The 19,802-nt window shown below is 41.2% G+C and overlaps 3 protein-coding genes across 3 annotated transcripts, besides 9 other annotated features; all 3 read left to right on the top strand.

Moving 5' to 3' along the window:
* The first annotated feature begins 937 nt into the window (after window positions 1–937).
* PVX_122930 (histone H2B, putative) lies at window positions 938–2,098 on the top strand. The gene has a single exon (XM_001617099.1). It carries the CDS (start codon window positions 1,568–1,570, stop codon window positions 1,937–1,939), a length of 372 nt encoding a protein of 123 aa, XP_001617149.1. The 5' UTR covers window positions 938–1,567; the 3' UTR covers window positions 1,940–2,098.
* An 881-nt stretch (window positions 2,099–2,979) lies between these two features.
* Window positions 2,980–3,884, top strand: PVX_122925 (hypothetical protein). Its single transcript, XM_001617098.1, has 2 exons — window positions 2,980–3,267; window positions 3,420–3,884. The coding sequence occupies exons 1-2, from the start codon at window positions 3,140–3,142 to the stop codon at window positions 3,505–3,507; spliced, it is 216 nt and encodes a 71-aa protein (XP_001617148.1). The 5' UTR covers window positions 2,980–3,139; the 3' UTR covers window positions 3,508–3,884.
* Window positions 3,262–3,385: a microsatellite.
* Window positions 3,885–4,459: 575 nt separating the features above from the next.
* Window positions 4,460–4,515: a microsatellite.
* A 1,978-nt stretch (window positions 4,516–6,493) lies between these two features.
* Window positions 6,494–6,513: a microsatellite.
* Window positions 6,514–8,513: 2,000 nt separating this feature from the next.
* Window positions 8,514–19,184, top strand: PVX_122920 (hypothetical protein, conserved; the record flags this gene model as incomplete). The annotated part of the gene is made up of 1 exon (XM_001617097.1): window positions 8,514–19,184. The coding sequence occupies one exon, from the start codon at window positions 8,514–8,516 to the stop codon at window positions 19,182–19,184; it is 10,671 nt and encodes a 3,556-aa protein (XP_001617147.1).
* Window positions 12,255–12,282: a microsatellite.
* Window positions 13,483–13,550: a microsatellite.
* Window positions 17,781–17,803: a microsatellite.
* Window positions 18,031–18,096: a microsatellite.
* Window positions 18,446–18,479: a microsatellite.
* Window positions 19,165–19,190: a microsatellite.
* Between the last annotated feature and the right edge of the window lie 612 nt (window positions 19,191–19,802).

Genomic DNA, 19,802 nt, shown 5'->3' with positions numbered 1-19,802 from the left:
ATACTTCTTCCTTCTGTATTTTTTTTTTTTGTGATCAAATTGGGACAAAATGAACAAAATTAACCAAATGACCCAGCATGTATGCACAATGCGGTATTATAGTACCCCATGAGGTGAAAGCGCAGTTCAGCACATTACCCCTGTAATGTCGCAATGGTAAAACGCATGGTTGCGAAACTGATCACATTTTTTTGCCATGAACATTCCAATTTACCAACCAGCAATCAAAATGGTAAGTGAAATGGCAAAATAGTTTGCTTTTCAGCCGGACCAGGTTTCCCCAGTGGCAGTTGCGCGGCAGCGTACCCGTTTGTGCAGCACATATTGCATATATCGCATAATTCGTACTTTTTTGCGCGAACTTTAATGCGCACATGTTAATTCCGCCTGTACACCCTCACGTATACACATGTCACAAAGGTGAGCAGAAAAACGTACATTTCGCATAAACTCGCGGGCAACGCATGTTTACGCGCAACGGCCAAGGGGTTAGGGGTTTTTCCTCACTTTTTAGTGTATGAAGACAGTGTGCGAATTTTACAAAAAATAAAATGTGACCAGGCCATGTGACAACCAAGCGTGTATAAGTAATTGAACGGTAACGTACACCGTGTACTCAATTCGGTTGCCGCGCAAATTTTACTTTTAGTCCGCGCACAGCGCAAAAGTACAAATATATAAATACGCACATAAAAATGTATAAACAAATAAATATATATAGTATATATGTATATACGCATATGTATATATTTGTTTATTTGTTTACATATTCACGCCCATCACATCGTGTACGCAATTATACATGCGCACTTGCAGTACGCCCCCTTGTGCGTTCGGATATTTTCACTTATATATAATTATTTTTCCTGTCACCATTTAGTATGCGTTAAATCTTAAATTTTTAACATTTTTTTTTTTGCATGAAAAAATATTTCTTGTTTAAGGAAAAATTGTGCTGTGTTTGGATACAAGTAAAACGCATATATTTACATATTTGCGTATTTGCATATTTATACGTTTATGCATTTATATATACGTTTACGTGTTCCCTTTTGTCAACTTTTTTTTTTTTTGCATTGCAAAGAATGTACTTTCTTGTACAGGTACATATTGTACATATTATGTAACACGCTTAACAAAAACCTTACGTATATATTTTTTATTTTACATTAAATTTCTCGTTGGTACGAAATAAGTAGTTAACGTAAATTTTCTTTTTTTTCTTGTTTCTTTTTTGCTTTTTCTTTTTTTTCCTGTTTCTTTTTTCTTGTTTCTTTTTTTTCTTGTTTCCTTTTTTCTTGTTTCCTTTTTTCTTTTCCTTTTTTCTTTTTCCTGTTTTTCGTTTTCCCTTTTTTTCCCTTTTTCACATTTAACCCATTTTTGTTAAAAAAACAATTGCATTGTAATGTCAATTCTTCCTCCCATTTTGAATAAAAAGCTGAGAGAATTTAATTAAAGTTATATAGTAAAATTCTGCGGAAATAACAGGAAATTTCCTTTTTTTTTTTTTATAAATAAAGTTGGCTAAAAAAAGAAGATTTCTTTTTTCTGTACCAAATAACAAAAAATGTCAGGAAAAGGACCAGCTCAAAAATCCCAAGCTGCAAAGAAAACTGCAGGAAAAACCTTGGGACCAAGGCATAAGAGAAAAAGAAGAACAGAGTCATTTTCACTTTACATTTTTAAAGTTTTAAAACAAGTGCATCCAGAAACTGGTGTGACGAAAAAAAGCATGAATATTATGAATTCTTTCATTAATGATATATTTGACAGATTAGTTACCGAAGCAACTAGACTAATTCGTTATAATAAAAAGAGAACCTTGTCATCACGTGAAATTCAGACTGCCGTTAGGTTACTTTTGCCTGGAGAATTGTCAAAACACGCTGTCTCTGAAGGAACCAAGGCCGTAACAAAGTACACCACCAGTGGTGCATAGACGTAAGGCAGCAATTGTTTTTCAAACATCATGGGAAATACAAAGGTATATATCCCCCACCCCTCACTGCGTATTGTAGTTATGGGTCCAAACATATATATAGCTGCACGCGCACGCTTTTATTAAGTACCCCCCGTATGGAACGTTTTATGGCATTATAAAAAATGGATATTACCAACGGGATACACTACTCCACTTACGCATTTATAAAAAAAAAAAAAAAAAAGAAAAAAAAAAAAAAAAGTCTTCAAATAAGATGGCATATATATTTGACCATTCATCTTGCAATTTTATCAACTTTTTAACAATTGTGAAACTAACTAGTGAACCTGTTTTTTAAAACAAAACACGCCTTAACTATTTTGAATTTAACTGCATTTTTAACTCCTGATGCGCAAGCATATGCACGCACGTACGTACGTATGTATGTGTATATATATATGCTCATACGTGTGTGTATATACATATGCGTACGTATGCATATATGCACACACGTGTATATATTTTCACATCAGTGTATTTATGTTTCAGTACACGCAGCAATAGAGAACGAATGCATTCAAAACGTGTAAAAGAAAATTATTAATAAAACGAACACATGTGTGTATACGTCGATACATGCAATTTCTTAAAATTATTTCCTTATGTCTACTTTTTTTTTTAATTATTCAATATTTATATGAAAGATAAATTTAAAAATAAAACGCCTATAAGCATTTAAAGATCATTGTTGCACCGTACATAGTTTTTTTTTTTTTTTTCTCTTTTTTTTTTAAAAAAAACACTAGCAAAAAAATTATTATAAAAGCGAATAAATGGAATAAAAAACTGTCAATATAGTGACTCACTTGGAGCGACCTCCAGGGAAAGGTTCACCTTATGGCTTATGCCGTTTGTCATTCAAACGGCGCGCATAGCGCAGAACAAGTGCAGGCTTTTGCGGCGGATGTTACTTCGCGAGGGGTGTTTCAGTATGCATTAAATATTTTTTTTATTTTTTTTTGCCAAATTTTTAAGTTAAAGAGGGTTTCCTTTTTCTTGCCTTAAAAATATTTCGCAGTGAGGTGAGCGAAAAAGGTACCCTCGTTTAACCTTCTTTATGATGCGCTGAGTTTTAGCTGCTTAGGCGCCGTTTAAGGAGCCCCTTAGAGTGCGGCGTGAACAGCTGTACGGTTGGGGGAGGGCAAAAATAAGAAAGGCATGAAGGATAAGAAAGCCAAGAGAGTTAAACCCCCCTTTAGAGTTAGCTTCACCGTTTGTACAACGCACAGGACTTGGGGAAAAAAACCCAAACGCAAGGAGTTTAACATAAAGCAGCGATCTGCGTGGTAATTTATTTCTACTACAAAATGTTGGAACCCCCCACTTTTTGTAAACACCCAAGAATAGCTGCTTGTGCTTGAGTAAATACATCCCAAGGGGGGACTTCCTACATGTGGGCATACCATATGCATACTGTTCTATTCGCCTTTCCGTATAGTGGCACGCGGACGATACCTACTTGCGGAGGTGGGGCATTCTTAGGGGCTTCTTTCTCTTTCATTTGTGACAAAAGTGTGATCATTTGAAGTGTGCCTTTAACATGAGTAGAAAAGTTACAAAGATATAAATACGCATGTGTGGACCTGCAAAGGCTGAAGCGCTAGTCGCAAGAAAGGTGCCCATTCTGCTTCCGCGTGCGAAGCATAAGCTATAGTGAAGTCACCCACAGCAAAGGCAACAAATAGAGTTGCGTAAACAACAAAATGGAGCACGTGCGCTTTTGTTTTGCCATGTGACCAGGGAGTTAGTTCAAAAATGGCAGATTGGTAGAAAAACTACCAACACATGCGCACACAAATGCGACAATAAGGGAGGTTAAAAAAAAAAAAAATTGTGACAAGAAAAGTTGCCTTAATTCGTTACAGGTAAATCCTCGTATGACATGCGCGTAGTTTAAGTAGTGAAAAAGTCGCTTTTGTTACCCGGAAAAATAGCTAACGTTAAAGATAAAGGGCACACATAACGATCAAACCTAAGTGTTTTCAAATATGCTCTTTGAACGTGGCACACATAGCAGTTCATTTGGTGAATATGGGCACTTGCTCAAAATTAATGTCCGCAAAGGGATCGGGTGTGTGTATAAATACAACACGTATTGAAATTGTTGTCGTTAAATTACTTTTACGCCTATTGCCTTCCTATGACTGTTGAGTTCCCAAGCATTTTTACTCCCCCCTTTAAAGAGGTGTATAAACGCATCGTTAGCAAATCGCTTCTCACTATATACGTAAGCCTCACCTGTGGCATAAAAGCATTTATACATGGAACATTTGTCTCCAGAAAAGAACAAGCTACTTACTATGTACTTTGCTTTGGCTTATAATATATATACCTCCCCCCATCGTTGCAATTTTATGAATTTCCCTTTTCGGTTCATTACGTTGCTTTTTTCTACGGGTCAAATTTGATGAACTGGGGAGGAGGGTTCCCTAAGTTGGTGGCTTGTTTTGAAGCCTTGCACAGATAACCCTTTTACTTTTACATTAATTTATTTTATTTATGCCATTCCGCCAGTTAGAACTAAAACTGAGTTCGTATTTACGCTAGCGTTATATGTAGGATGAAGTGGGGTGCTGTCTTAACCATTAGGGGGACCCATATCAACGAGGGATACCACCTGCTGCATCACATACCCCGATGGGGCAATGCACTTGCACTCGCTACCATCAGCACAGATGCGCGAAAGTGTTTACGCACGAACATACGCGTAAAGCGTTATGTGCTGTGTGAATAATTGACGCTACGTGGGTACATTTTTTATATGCCCTTTTTTGACGTATAAAGAGGTCGGGAGAGCTTTACTTTGGTAACCCCGCTTGGTACCTCATCGGGGGTAGTTAACCATTTTCTCATTTTTCGAGATTTTTCACATAAGCGGAATGTTAAGAGTGTACTTAAATATATAGGGTTCCACTGTGTGGGGCTGGAAGGGGAGTGATTCTTTTTTAACATGTAAAATGTATAAAGCGGTATTTTGTAAATATCCCCCTAGAAGATATATGCATAATACCTGGACTTGTAAATAAATATATACACAGTTTAGGCATGCGCCGCGTACGTATCTGCATTTGGCGCAACATTCTCATTTAAAAAAAAACCCTTTTCGAAAATGGGGTAAAAAAAAAAAAAAGCATACGCGTTGTAATGTAAGCCATTTTGAAGGTAAGCCTCTTTGCGGTCGAGGTGTTCACTTAAATGATTAGAAAAGAAAACAGTTGAGCTGTGTTTGTTTATGCAATACGTTTGCGTGTTTGCCCCATATGCGCAATAATATAACCCGGCGCGTTTAGGAGCTACGTACAGGCGAAGAAGCGATTTTGTGCCTTTGAAGCGCACCTAAAAATGTACATCTAAGCTGCTCACCTGGGACGATCACCCCATCCCCACCTTGGCATCACACATGCGCATTTTGCCCCTGCCTTCTAAGCTACAAACTCTTTTCTACATTTTTGAACAACTCAAAAAAGGGATGCAAAGTAAAAAAATTAGTAGTAAAAAAGATAGCAACAAAAAGGATAATAAAAAAATAGTAATAATAATAGTAATAATAATAATAATAATAATAATAGAAGAAACAACTCCCCGCGAGGGTAACAGGAAGAACCGCAAAAATGTGCTTACGTCCCTCACGTGTATAAGCTAACGCACAATTCATATATAAACTATCCGCACACATGTATGACAATCCGGGCCACCCCGTGGTAATTCAAAAATATATACATGACCCTTTTTTCATATTAAACGACGTGAAGAAGTAATCCCATTTATGTTATTATTTACCTGCAACACCTGCTTGTTAAAAGTAAAAAAACCAATTAACTATTTTTTAACATGTGAGCATTTTTTATGTGGCCTTTTTGATAAGATCACCTTTATGCCTTTCACCTTCCCCTTACCATCAGTGTAGTGTACGTGTATGCAAATATACATGTACATAAATAAACATGCGCGTACATATTCGTTGTGTTATACCTTGCATTTTTTTTTTAATTTGCCTACCCCCCCAAACGTCATTCAGCTCAACTGTTCCTCTGTGTCACTCTGATTTGTGAAGTTGTGCACTTGAGGGACTTGGCTCCATATTTACCCTCTCCCTGTATGTAATAATATTTATGTGCCATTTGTGCAGATATGTACATACCGTATGAGTGCAAGCTGGTACGCATATATCATATTATTCGTTTACTTGGCTATGCATTGCGTGCGTGCGCCTAGTTTTTGAACACGAGCAAAAGCAGCCACATAAAAAATCGGGTACCCCTTCGGGTGAAATTGCGGGTAAAAAAATGAAGAGGAATAGTAAAGCTACATAAATGGATGTTACAACGAGAAGCAAATAAAAAAAAAAAAAAAAAGTTTGGCAAACATATTTTGCATTTTTTTCTTTCACAAATTTTTATTTTTCCAATTGAAACGAGGTACAACTGCAGGTGTTGAGGATTCTTCAACTTTATGTATCGATTTTATGCATCATCTTTATGTATCACCCTTATGTATCATCCTTATGTATCAATTTTATGGCCAGCTTTATGCATCACCTTATGCGTAAACCTTATGCGTAAGCCTTATGTATGTTTTTAATTAATGTTCGAGTTTTTTGAATTGCCCTTTGGCTACAATATATGTATACGCGTAAGCATATGCGTATGTATATGTATATGTTTACATACATTATGCAAGTATGTCAAAATTGTGCGCGTGGTATATCAGAGTATACCCCACTATTATGTATTGTGCGTGCCCACGCCTAAGCATTATTTTACCCTTGTTATTATATATGTTATGTACATAGCGTTATACACGTGCGTGTACATTTTTATATGGCCTTTTAAATTAGCTTCTTTCGTTAATTCATATTTAAGCTCCCTTTGAACCTTTATATGTGTTTTAAATGTACATTTGCAGCATTCGATTTAGATCGTCGAGAAAGCGTCAATTATTTGTGTTTTCATTTTCGTTGTTTTGTAAGTAATTGTATGCATACGTGTATGCATCCCACATTCGTGCAGCGCGCAAGCGTGCGACGCGTCAACGTGTCAGCGTGCTCCCTGCGACGTGCTAAGGTACGGAGTGCTAACGTACGACGTGCTGACGTACCGCCACCCATCCATACCCACTGGATATGTTTGCCTACATCATCCCCCCCCCCAATTCGTGCGCATTATTTATATGCCAGAACAGGCTGCTTTTAATAGATTCCCAATTTTGACATACGTTTAAGCGTTGAGCATCTTCATCTATGCGTGCGCATGAACGTACGTATGTTCGTATACATTCGATACATTCGAACCATTTACATACCCCCCCGTATGTATTCAAGCATTTGAGCAAAAAAAAAAAAAAACACCCATTTTGAAGTGTACATCTGGATGTACATTCGCAGTGTACTTTTGCAGCGCACGTTTGAAGCGCACGTGTGAAGCGCACGTGTGAAGCGCACGTGTGAAGTATACGCGTAAACCATTCGCCTGACCCATTCGCGGTTTCCCCTTATCCATATGCACTGAAGTTTGTACATCCATTTATGTACGTAAATTTTTGCCCCCAAACGAATAATTTGTAACCTTTTTAATGTTTCTCTGTACACCACGTATTTTCCCCGTTGGTGCCTCAAAATTTTTATGAACACGAGTCGTATGTACATGGAAGCGCTATTTGGCAACGTTACATGCGTGCATTATTACCCAATGCTCCCAACCCAACACCTGTTAGTTTTCATTTTGAATGAAGTACCTACATTTGGCAAGTGTCACAAAAGTAGTACATGGCTGTAAACGCCTTTTTTTTTTAATTTATTTTATGCATATTTACTGTATATAAATATTCCCAAAAAAAAAAAAAAAAAAAAATTCTATTTTTGAATTTCCATATAAAATGCAATATTCCATTGGTATGTAAAATTGGTAAGGCAAAAAAGGAACTATATATTTTTTCCTTCTTTTTTTATATGCTTTATTTTATATCCACATGTAAATTTTTCCCCCTTTTATGTTTTATATTTGCCTGCTTCCAATTACCAATGCATCATTTGAGTCCCTACATAGATATGCTATCGCATTAGCTGTTTGTGTTTTATTTCAATTTTTTATTTGAAATGTGGTGGTATGCAACTGCATAGTTTGGCAGAGAGGAAGAGGCGACTGTCGAACACCACTCACACCGGAAGGGAAAATAAAAAAAATAAAAAAAAAGCAACACTGCTAATTACAAAGCTGCTAATCAGCAACACGGTGAATCTGCAGTACTGCTAATTAACAACACGGCGAATCTGCAGTACTGCTAACCAGCAGTACCACTAATCAGCAAAGGGATAAAACTGGAAGATCGTTTCGTACGGTAAAAAAAAGATAAAAAACTACAAGCTAATCAGAGGAAAAGAAGTAAACGTTACAAGGAGAAGTGCGAAGCGATTGCCAGTACCACGTATTCTGACGGTCCCGTAAGAATCCTTGGTTAGCCCCCATCACGCCCAGAAGGTAGCAGCAGGAAAAGTGGCACGAACCAAACTAGAACCCAGAAAACAGGTAAAACTATGGATGTAGAGCAAAAACAACCTGATAATGCATATTGCGTATTTAAGAAAAACTTTGAAGAAACAAGCGTAAGCTCTAAGAGAAGCAGCAGTTGCAGTGTCACGAATAGTCGTACGGGTAGCAGCAACGGAGACGGTAGTAGCAACGGTGACGGAAGTAGCAACGGTGACGGAAGTAGCAACGTCGACGGCATTGGAAGCAGTCATGGCGACGAGAAGAGCAAAGGCGGAAACGCAGACGGCCGAGGTGAAGCCATAGAAAGTTACATGACGTCGTATGAAGAAAACGAAGAAGCAGAAGAGAAGTATACCAACAACGAACTTTCACAAAAAAACGTCACTGCAAGCACATCAAATTTGAATAACTCGTTTGACCCCATACAGTTCCAAAATGAACACAACGGAAATGGAGTGGTGCCCATGAAGTGGAGTTATAAGAACGATGGGGAATTACCACATGGGATTTTATCCACCCCAGAAGGAACTCATAATAACATGTGCCCTAGGGAGTATAGCGAAATGAAAGGGAATGAAAATCTGGCAAATTACGACCTGCCCAAAGAAATAGAGGAAAAGGGGAAGTATCTCTACAGCAGTAATGAACATGGGGAGTTATTAAACATGCATCATTTTAAGGATAAAGAAAATTTTGAGGTTGCCCAGGATAGCGCGCAGCAAATGACGACCATGTTTTCTTGTGAGGATAGTCGTAACACATATGCCTCGACGAACAGTGAGAACAGCAACGGGAGGAGTAGTGTGGAAAACAGCAGGGGCACGCAGCCGATTGAAAATGTTCTAATAGGGCGAACGGCACAGAGTTGTGAACAGGGTGAGTATAAAATGAGCGCGGGAAGTAGTGGAGGCAGTGGAGGTAGTGAAAGCAGCGGAGGAAGCGGAAGTGGGGAGAAGGGGCAAAATGTAGAATATGCTGCGAACGAAAGTGTGCCCATCAGCCTAAGTAACATGCAGAACGAGGTGAATAACGCAGACCCCCCCACGTATATCTATGACAGACCCTTTAATGAAAAGACGCTGACGAAATTTGAAAACACCTGCTATTACGACGTGAACGATGTAAGTGGAAATAAGCTGAATGATTACATTTCTAATATGCAGGTCATGAGGGACACCTTCAAAAGCAACCACTTGAGTAACATGGGTAGAAATAGTTTTGACATGAGTGCTGACGCTGGTCCGATGAGTTACGAGGTAGTACCTGGGATGAACGGGATGAACGATTTCGACCATGTGAAGAATCTAGGAGAGTGCAGCGAGCTGCAGAAAATAATGGAAGGCAAAATCGTTAAGGAGATAAGTCACCTTGCGGATAAGGGGAACTCGAGCTACATAAATTTTATGAAAAGGCAAGCAGAGGAGAAAAATTTAAGTAGCATGAATTGTGTGGACATGGAGTACTACCATAAGGGAGGTCTCTACGGTGGGGGTAGTGACGAATCTGTCCTTTTGAAGGGTCAGACTGCAGGTGCTAGTCAGAATACATTGCGAGATGGCAGCGGGGTGAACATGGGCAACACGATGAACGAAACACATAGTGTGAATAGTACCAGCACGTTGAGTAATATGAACGGGGTTGGCAGCATGGGCACGGTTAGCGGGGGCTGCGGGATAAGCACCCTCAACACGGCGAACAGCATAAGCACTGTGAGCAGCATGAGCACCCTGAGTAGCATGAGCGCGCTGAGCAGTATGAGTGCCCTGAGCAACATGAGCGTGATGAGCAGTATGAACGGCATAAACGCGATGAGCAGTATGAACGGCATAAACGCGATGAGCGGAATGAGCGGCATAAATGCGATGAGCGGAATGAGCGGCATAAACGCGATGAGCGGAATGAGCGGCATAAACGCAATGAACGGTGCCATCTCGCTCAGCAACATGAACAGTTTAAATGAGGACGGCATGGACCGCCACGCCAATCGGATGGAAAGCAAAATGCGCAAAGAAGATCTATACGCGATGACGCAAGGCGAGGCACCCCAAAACGCAGGCGGTATTAACGAAGAAGTAAATAACGGACCAATTGCGTACAATGAGAAATTTAACTCCGAAGGAATGACAGAGAAGAATTTTCCCCACGAAGTACAAACCTATCATGTGACTGAATTGAGCAAAAAGTATAATCGAAAGGATAGCGCAAATGGCATGAACATGCAGAACCAAAACGGAAGCGTAAAGAATGTTGCGAATGATAAGACGGTGTTCCTCTCGACACACTATAACAATATGATTGGTGAAAAAGGCCAAGTGAATGATGTGAGTGAAAATATGTACCGCAATAATCCCTACAACGGAAGAACATTGGAGGATATCAAAAATGAAATCAGAGGCAACGGTTTTGTTTATCCTGTGCCTAACAAGGAGAGTAAAAATGTGGCCAACCCAAATGATTATTTAGACAAGCACCGTAATGTATCTGTGGAAGGAGACAACTTAAATTATGTAGCCAATAAGAGCATAGAGAATGGGGCTTGCGGCAATAATCTCCTCTACCAAACGTCCGATTATTACCATAAAAAATTTCTGCACAGTGAAGATCCGAAAAATGTAAGTGCCTACCATTCCGTGGAAAATGTAAACATGAGTAGTACTAACGGACGAAGTGACAAAGGATCGAACTGTAACGCGAACAACATGGAGCAGAGGCTCGCTAACAACGGGAAGCGGAGTTATAAAAGGGCCTCGAAAAAGCGCAACACCCCAGTGGATAGTAATGCGCAGCTGGTTAACTCTACACTGTGTGAGAACAACAGTGCAAAGGATGAAGAAAAGAAGTTTGACGTAAACAGCCTCAAGGTGGACGGTGGGAACATCAAACTGGCTGAACTGAACCTAAGTGAAGAAGAATTAAACAAATTGATTCTGAGCATTAACTCGAATTTTAGCGGCATAAACGAAAACGACGAATTGTACAAAACTGTTTTATTTTTTGAGAAAAAAAATAAAAAAATGATTAAAATGAAGAAGCCTTTGAAGCGAAAAAGGAAGCTTAAAAAAATTGCCAATGAGGAAAACGAAAATCCAGATCAGTTACTATGCCAGGAGGGCACCACTGACAAGTCCTTAGTAACACATGAGCAGAATGAAAATTGGAAGCCAACTTCGGTGGATAGCGCAGATCCGGTAGGCACAAATAATTGCGCGAAAGGAGCCTCCGCGAAGCAGAAGCAGAGCGCCCACAGGCACAATCACAATAAAAGCATAAGCGGAATATTCGCTAGCCAAAATAAGGAGCTAATTTTTACCCCCGTTTTGAGAGATGGTCAGGAGAACAGCAATTTCGGCATCGGGCCTACTGTCACCTATCGAGACGGCGCCAACGATAATATTATGAACGAAAATGGATCCCAATACCAAAGGCATGGCGCTGGAAGTTATAAAATTGGAAGATCCTTAAGTAGGGAAAATGTGAGCAGCGAGAGAGTTATAGGCTTCCCGGCGGATGGCAATTCTACTGCGGAGTACACAGCGCAGGGGCAGGCGACCAAGGGGCCCAAGGGGGCCGTCGACAGGAGGTACAAGAAGTTGCGAATGAGCGAGCACGCCCAGGTGGCCAGTAGTAACACGAGCGGTAACAGCGGGAGCAACGTCGGAAGTAACTTCGTAAATAACGTTGGAAGTAACTTCGTAAATAACGTTGGAGGCAACTTCGTAAGTAACAATAACGAGAGCAACTTTTTCCGAAGCGACAGCAGCAGTAGCTTTCCGAATCAGAACCCGGCAGGGGCGAATTGCATGATCAGCGGTGCAAGTAATAATAACGCCTACACAGATAACCCCATTTCGGCTACCCCCTTTCAAATGCAGTGCAACAAAGCGTACAACGAATTGGGCGAAGCGAATCGCGCTACTTATGGCGACACTGTGAGGATAGGCACAGGTGAATTTTTCGTGAAGCGGGATGATATGTTTAAGAAGGGGGCGTTTGCTTGCGATCCGATGGGCAGCATGAAGGACAACCACGGTAGCGGTATTAACAATGTTGAGCCGCCAAGCTGCGCCATAAAGAAGGGAGGTGAAAACATTCCTCGCGCGTATTACACATCCAACAACCACGAAATTGCAAACCTGTTTTCCTCCTATGAGGGGTTGCTTATGGACGAATTAAGCGGGAAGCTCGAAGGGAACATGAAGGTAAAGGTCGAGGAGGACCCCAACGCAGCGAACAACGGCATTGTGAGCGGAAATGGCGGCAACATCAGCAGCGGCAACAATGTGATAAGCGACCCCAGCGGAAACGGAATCGACGGCGCGGGGAAAAAGAAGTACGTCAGGAGAAGGGGAAAAAGCAAGAAGGATAAAGGCGCGCAAGACGATAATATCATCCAGAATGACGAAACGGTGGGCGAAATCCCGAGGAAAAGAAAAAGCTATAAACTCAAAAATAAAAGCGGTACCTCCAGGAGAAGTAAAAAAAATGGAGAAACAGGTGACATTTACATGGGGATTCCTGATCCTGAAAATATGCCACTGGAAAACGAACCCGTACGGTTAAAGCATAGCGGTAGAAAGAAGGGCAGCACCAAAAAGGGATTCCTTTTAGTGAAGCAAGAGGGGAACAATGAATGCGTAGGTGAGAATAACTTCCACTCGAATGTGATGAAGATGTGTAAAAATGAGATGGCCTACGGGATGGTAAATAATAGTATGCCAGGTGAAGATCCATTTGGCGTGATGGATCACGGGAAGGATGGCCTAACGACAGATGGTGTGAATATTAAAGTGGAGGAAGCGCATGGAGATGCAGATTCAACCTTATGCTCAGCGGGCGTTATGAATGATGCCACTGTGGAAGAAAACGCAGAAATGAATGTGGAAACAGATTTCAAATCGAAGAGGAAGCCCAAAAGGAGTGTGAACATATTTAGGGCCCAGAAAAATAAATCCGAAACAGCACTGGAAAAGAAAATAAAAGCAAAAATTTGTTTAGAGGATTACTACAAAAGGAATAAGGAGATATACCACGGAATTGATCCGCTAACGTCAATCAACGATGTGAACTTGCCATCCATTGAGGATGAATCCTTTAGTGACAACTTAACGGCGCTCTTTAAGAAAAAGAAGAAAAATTTGATATGCTCCAACTGCCTCTATGCGTTTAAAGTTCAGATAAGTGGGAGGAATGAGTTCGCGCAGGTTGCGGCGCCGGGCGGGGGAGAAGCAGGCGGAGATGGCCTAGAAAGGGGCTCACCAAATTGTACGCAAGATGGTTTACAAAATGATCCGCAAGGTGATGCGCAAAATGGTCTAAAAAGTGAGGCACAAAGTGATACACAAAATGGTACACAAAATGGTGCACAGAATGACCCACAAATTTCTACACAGTGTGCTACACAGTGGGCGGCACCAAATGGCCCCATCGACAGTAACCAGAGCGACAAACGAAACGATGAAGAGAGCGCCCACCCGATGATGGAACCCTGTGGTCGCGAAAACCAATTGAGTGTAAAGAACGACGAAGGGGATGTAGCAGCTAGCGCGACGGAAATGAAGCAAATCAATCCACCAAAAAGTGACAACCCCGAAACGGATCAAACAGAGGAAGAGAAAAAGACGAATGATGTGAAGGAAGGCCTGGAAGAAAACCCGGACATTATTGAAAAAATAAAAAGCGTAAAGTACCTCAAAATCAGCATGTACAAAGAATTAGTAGAAAAAAACGCCCTTGTGGAAAACTATTGTGAGATCACCTTCTACTGTCTTTGCGGTTATTTCAAATGTATAAAAGAGGATAATGAATGGAAACAAATCACCGATTGCTATTTCGATGAGAAGGATGAAAGGAAACCAAAGGCACCCTATATATTCTGCACCAAGTGCAAAGAATTGCTAGTAACAAATAGATTCCTAGATAAAGACAAAACGAAAATTATTATGATATGCGAATGTGGAAGTAGAAACTATGACCGAACGGATTTGTTTTGGTCCAGAAGGGGAAACATTAAACAGAGGAAAGCACCGCAAATATTATGTGATGAGTGTAATTCGAAGATGTGGGTACACACATGGCTTGATGACATCGGGTCGAAAGTGAAACTACTATGCAAATGTGGTTTTAAGAATTTCCTTAAAAAAAATAATAACTGGGTTAGAAGCCCCAGGTGGAAAAAGCCGGTGCCCTTAATAATATGCAATTCTTGTCAGCAGAAAATGTACATGAGTCAGTGGCTAAACAATGATGGAACCAAAGTTAAAATGAAATGCGAGTGTGGCTGGAAGACCCTCATCAAAGAAGGAAACACATGGGTTAGAAGTGAATGGTCCAAAAAATTACTCTGCCTCAGATTAGTGAAAAACCCAGATCTTCTACAAAAGAAATATAACATTCATCCTCGTAAGAAAAATAAATCGGATGAAGAGGAACTGTACGATAGGAACAGCCAAAACGGGTTGTCACTCATCAGGAATGAAATCTTCCCAACATTTTCCCCCAGCGATATAACGATAAATCACCATGATGCTATTATCAACGAATTGTGTAATCAGAACAATTTGGAAAGTTGCCTGGATGGCGAAACGAATGATGCACTCAGCAAAATGAGGAGCTCCGATTCGTTCATGATTTCTGAGGCGACCGAGGGGTTATTACTTGCGGATGATAATTACATAATTAGCAGCGGCAACGGTGGCGTTGAATGTGGTCCGAACGATGCACTGTTCGTTTGGGGCGTAGAAAACGGAGCAGCCATGGGCCAGGTAATTCCCTACGAGGACGTCATTTTGAGCAAGAAACCCGGCGCGCGCGGTCAGAGGGGCGGTCGCGGTAGCGGCGCTCGAGGGAGAGGCAACCGGGGTGGTGGCGGCGTTGGTAGGGGAAACATGAGCAGCGCAAACGTCAGCAGTGCAAACATCAGCAGCGCTAACCTTGGTAGTGGTAACCCTGGTGGAGTGCCCCCTGACGGAGGCGATCTCTGCGCCCTCGGCAACGCAGGCGACATCAAAGAAGGTAGCAACAACGAAGGCAGCAACAACGAAGGCAGCAACAACGAAGGCAGCAACAACAAAGGCGGCAAAAAAACCCGCAGCGCGAGGACATACACGAACTCTAAGAGGAAGGGGCAAAACGCCAGTGCCGCCAAAAACAAGGACTACCACATCGCTAGCGCGGAAGCGGCCAACGGTGCGTCAAACTTGTATAGTAATGTGCTAAACCTAAATGGTGCCGCGAATGACGGGCTTGTAGGAGATGCTTTTACTACTAACAATTACGAACAAGGGAACGCCGATGCAGACATGGAGCTGAACAAAATGGACCCCTCTACTGATGGAAATGCCAAAAAAATGAACCCTAATAAGGGCCAAAAGAAAAAACCAGGAAGACCGGCACTTAACAAAAGGGATAAGAAGGTGAAAAAAACAAGTGCGCGAGAAAAATTGAATAACACGGAAAATGTTTCCATCGCGAATACGATGACTGCCCTTACATCCGGTGCTTCAGTTGCTACTACAACAGCAGCCATGACAACAGCCGCCACAACGGCGAGTACCACAGTTACCTGCACAATGATGTATGATGAGAGTTCCCCAACTAGCCAAATTTATCAAATTCACCAAACGAATGATGACATACTGATGGACAACATGGTTAATAAAAATGGAAGCGTAATAATTGACAGTATAATTAACCACCCGGATCATAGCCTAAGCGTGAACAGCGAAAAGGTGCCAGAGTACAACACGATGAGCAGTCGTTCGACACTCGATTATTACGATGTAAAGTATTCCAGTGGGGAGGGAAAACCAAGTAGTAATGTTAACAAAATGTATTATGAGAATCCCTATTACTATGTTAACAATTATTATGATGATTCGTATGATAAGGGTTACTATAACCAGCCCGTCTTATCTCACTATGGCGAAAATGGCAACGGCAACAGGAGCAGCAGTAATAACAAAGGCGGCAATTCCAACCGTGGTAGCCGTGGAAGTAACGGAGCTGTGAGTGGTACGGACCTGTACGACGCATACAACTTGACGAGCAACACGTACCACCACCTGAACAAGGAGTACCCCGTGAACTACGACATGAACGGAAATACAAACCAAATGGTTAATAAAAAATTTGTAGACAATAAAGACGGTGCAGATGTTTTACCCTTGGATATTAATTTCGATAAGAAGAAATTCATACTAGAAAATATGAAGAAGTTAAATTTTAATATTAGCGAAAATGACCTGAGTGTCCTTTTGGAGAATCTGGACGAAAATCTTCTAATCGAGACGCTTTTGGGAAAATTTGTTGACAAGACTGTAATGGAGAATCGCAAAATGGATGACAGTGATATGAACCTGAATGGGAATTATGCTAGCCATTTGGGGGGAGACGGTGGCTTTACGAACAGCGCGTATAATTCGGCCGAGTTTAGCCAAACAGAGTTCAGCCCGAACGAAATGTACAGCGGTAACATGTGCTCGTATGGTAGCTACGCGGGGAAGATGTTCGCAAACGAGGGGTACCAGAGTGGCTTGTATCAGGGCGGCGTTCATCAAGGCGGCATTCACCAAAGTGGGCTGCACCAAAGTGGGCTGCATCAAAATGGGCTGCATCAAAATGGGCTGAATCAAAATGGGCTGCACCAAGGCGGGTCACCCCCGAATGGGTTCTACCAGGACATGATGGAGCACCCCTTTAGCAAAAACCCATCTGCAGAAGGAGGGCAAAGAGAAAGTACCCCCATCAGTAAGGACAACATGAACTACGTTATGATGGAAAATAAGGGAGACAAAAACGAAATTGAGAGTAAAAATATGAACATGATGAATGGCCGAAGTGGGGCTGATAACAAGTTTAACGTGCACATGGCAGAGAGGAATGGCCACGATATGGAGGACCCCATGAATAAAAAGGCAAGGAGCCAAAATATGACGAATAAAATTATGGCTAGTAAAAATGTGGGCAGAAAAAATTCGATGAATAATGACCCCTGTAGAAACGATTACCTGAGTAGCAACTTTGCCTATTCGAACGAATTGATGGGAAAAAAGGATAAGTACAACTTGGAGGCCAACCTCAACTTGGGTGAACATATGACCGTGAAGAATGCCCCCACCGGTTGCGAGTTGCGCAGTGGCGTCGGTAACATTAGCGGTAACATGGGGGGTAGCATCGCGGGGAGCTTGGATCCCCCCGGGTTTGAAAACGGCGCATATGAAAATGACGCAAATGGGGGAAGTGGCGGCGGCGGAAGCGGTAGTGGCAACAGCAGTGGCGAACACGCGGCGGCTGCGAAAAATGACGGACTGCTAAACATGTGCAATATGAACGAAAACCTCCAGTACTTCAGCAACGAATTTAAAGCCGTCCTCGCGCACGTCCTTTCGGATAAAGCATCAGAAGCACAGAAGGAAAATTTCCACAACTATTTAAAAAACTTAGCCAGCAATTTTTGCAGCCTCGCAAATAAAGAGGAAGACCTGTCAAGTGAAAAGCAGCAGGGATTTAACGGCAACGCACTCTCATGTGAAGACGAAAGCAGATACTTAAAAGATAACAAAGTGGAAAATAAGAATGTACTTAAGGATTTACTACTACCCATTTTAGCGAACGAGGAGGAAAACGCCACACCCCTTAAGAACAACTTCTGCAGTGAGTATAACCTATATGAAAACATTTTAAACATGCCGAAAATGGACGAAAAGATGAAGACTGAAGAAATGGCTGCTACCCCATCGTACAAGCCACAAATGAATGACATGAGTCAAGACAAAAATAATATGAGCGACATGTTTTGTGTGTATAATTTTAACTCAGATAGTGAGGAAAAGGGATGTGAACATGAGAGGAAATACAAAGTTAATGATTTTATAACCGTCTGTACAAACTGCAATGAGTACCTTAATTCGAATATGGATTGCAAAATTGTGTCTCCCAGTAGCTTAGACAGCAGCAATAACTCCACAGTGCAGAAGATGAGTTCCCATCATGAGGACTTTCTTCTACGTAACGGTGAGTTGAAGAGTTATGAAAATTTCTCCGCCTCAAAGAAAGACATGAAGGACTACCACGGGGAAGGCGTCTACGGCCAGCTCAAATTGGATAACAAAATGTTGCTCAGCGGTATGGATTCGCAGAACGGGGGGAGCGCAAACGGCGCGATGAGTGGTGTGATGAGTAACACGATGAGTAACGCGATGAGTGGCGCGATGAACAGCGGCGCGAGCGACGCCAGGAACAGCGCACGGAACAGCATCAGCAACATCAGCAACAACAGCGGCAGCGGCAGCGGCAGCATGCCCATTATGGAGAACGTGGAGGACATGAGCCACCTGTACAACCAGTACTGCGAGTACTACGTAAACAATGCCGTCATGGATGATATGCAGATGAAAAATAATTACCTGAACAATCTTTTTTTTCAAGACCAGAACAACTACTCCGCAGCTAGCGATAACTGCACGAACAATCAAACTCCGCCCATAAAGTCAGAAAATTTTTACTTCAGTGAAGATAACAACTACCTCAGCGATTCCACCACGTACATCCATGGGAAGAGTACCGCCAATAATGTACTGCCATTTAAGAAAGGGACCTACGCGGAAAATAATTTGAACAATAATAACAGCGATGGGAATTACCAGGAGGATGACTATGAGAATTATATCAATTCGGAGTGCAACAACAATTCCTGCTACAACATAATTCACACGTGATTTGGTTAGAAGTTGGAGGTGCAGGTGGAGCGTGTATGTTTCTCTCGTATGGCTGTGCCTCTGTGCTGGGAAATAAACTGGGGACCACTTATTCACCTCGCGTGGAAGCACAATTTGCTCGATTGTACAAACAAGTGAAAGGCAAAAAGAGGTGAATTTTTTTTTTTTATTTTTACAAATTTGTTTGACAATTTTCAAGTGACGTTCCAACGGAGCAGTCGTTTGGCAATCATATGTTGTTTTTACTATGTCGTATGTACACATATTTGTATTCTTATTAGACCTATTAATCGTTTTAAAAGTTTTAATCCTGTACGCAGTACATGCCATTCTACATGTGTGCGTAATTGTAACATAATTCAAGCGACAAAAAAGGAAAAAAAAAAAAATATAAAAAAAAAGTTGTTTTCATGTTTGAATAACCTTTTTTTTTGTCGCTTTAATTTTCTTACAATGTTTGTTAAAATCATAATAATGTTTTAATGTAATAACGTAACACTGCAACCACGTATTAATTTATTCATGTAACTATTTTTTTATTTAACCTATTAATAATAACAACAGTAACTACAGCGTTATAAATAACAACTTTTTTTTTAATTTTGTCTGTCCTTTTTA

Source organism: Plasmodium vivax, chromosome 14 (assembly GCF_000002415.2).
Source record: "Plasmodium vivax chromosome 14, whole genome shotgun sequence".
NCBI classification, from domain to species: Eukaryota; Apicomplexa; class Aconoidasida; order Haemosporida; family Plasmodiidae; genus Plasmodium; species Plasmodium vivax.
This window is presented reverse-complemented; position numbering and strand designations above follow the sequence as displayed.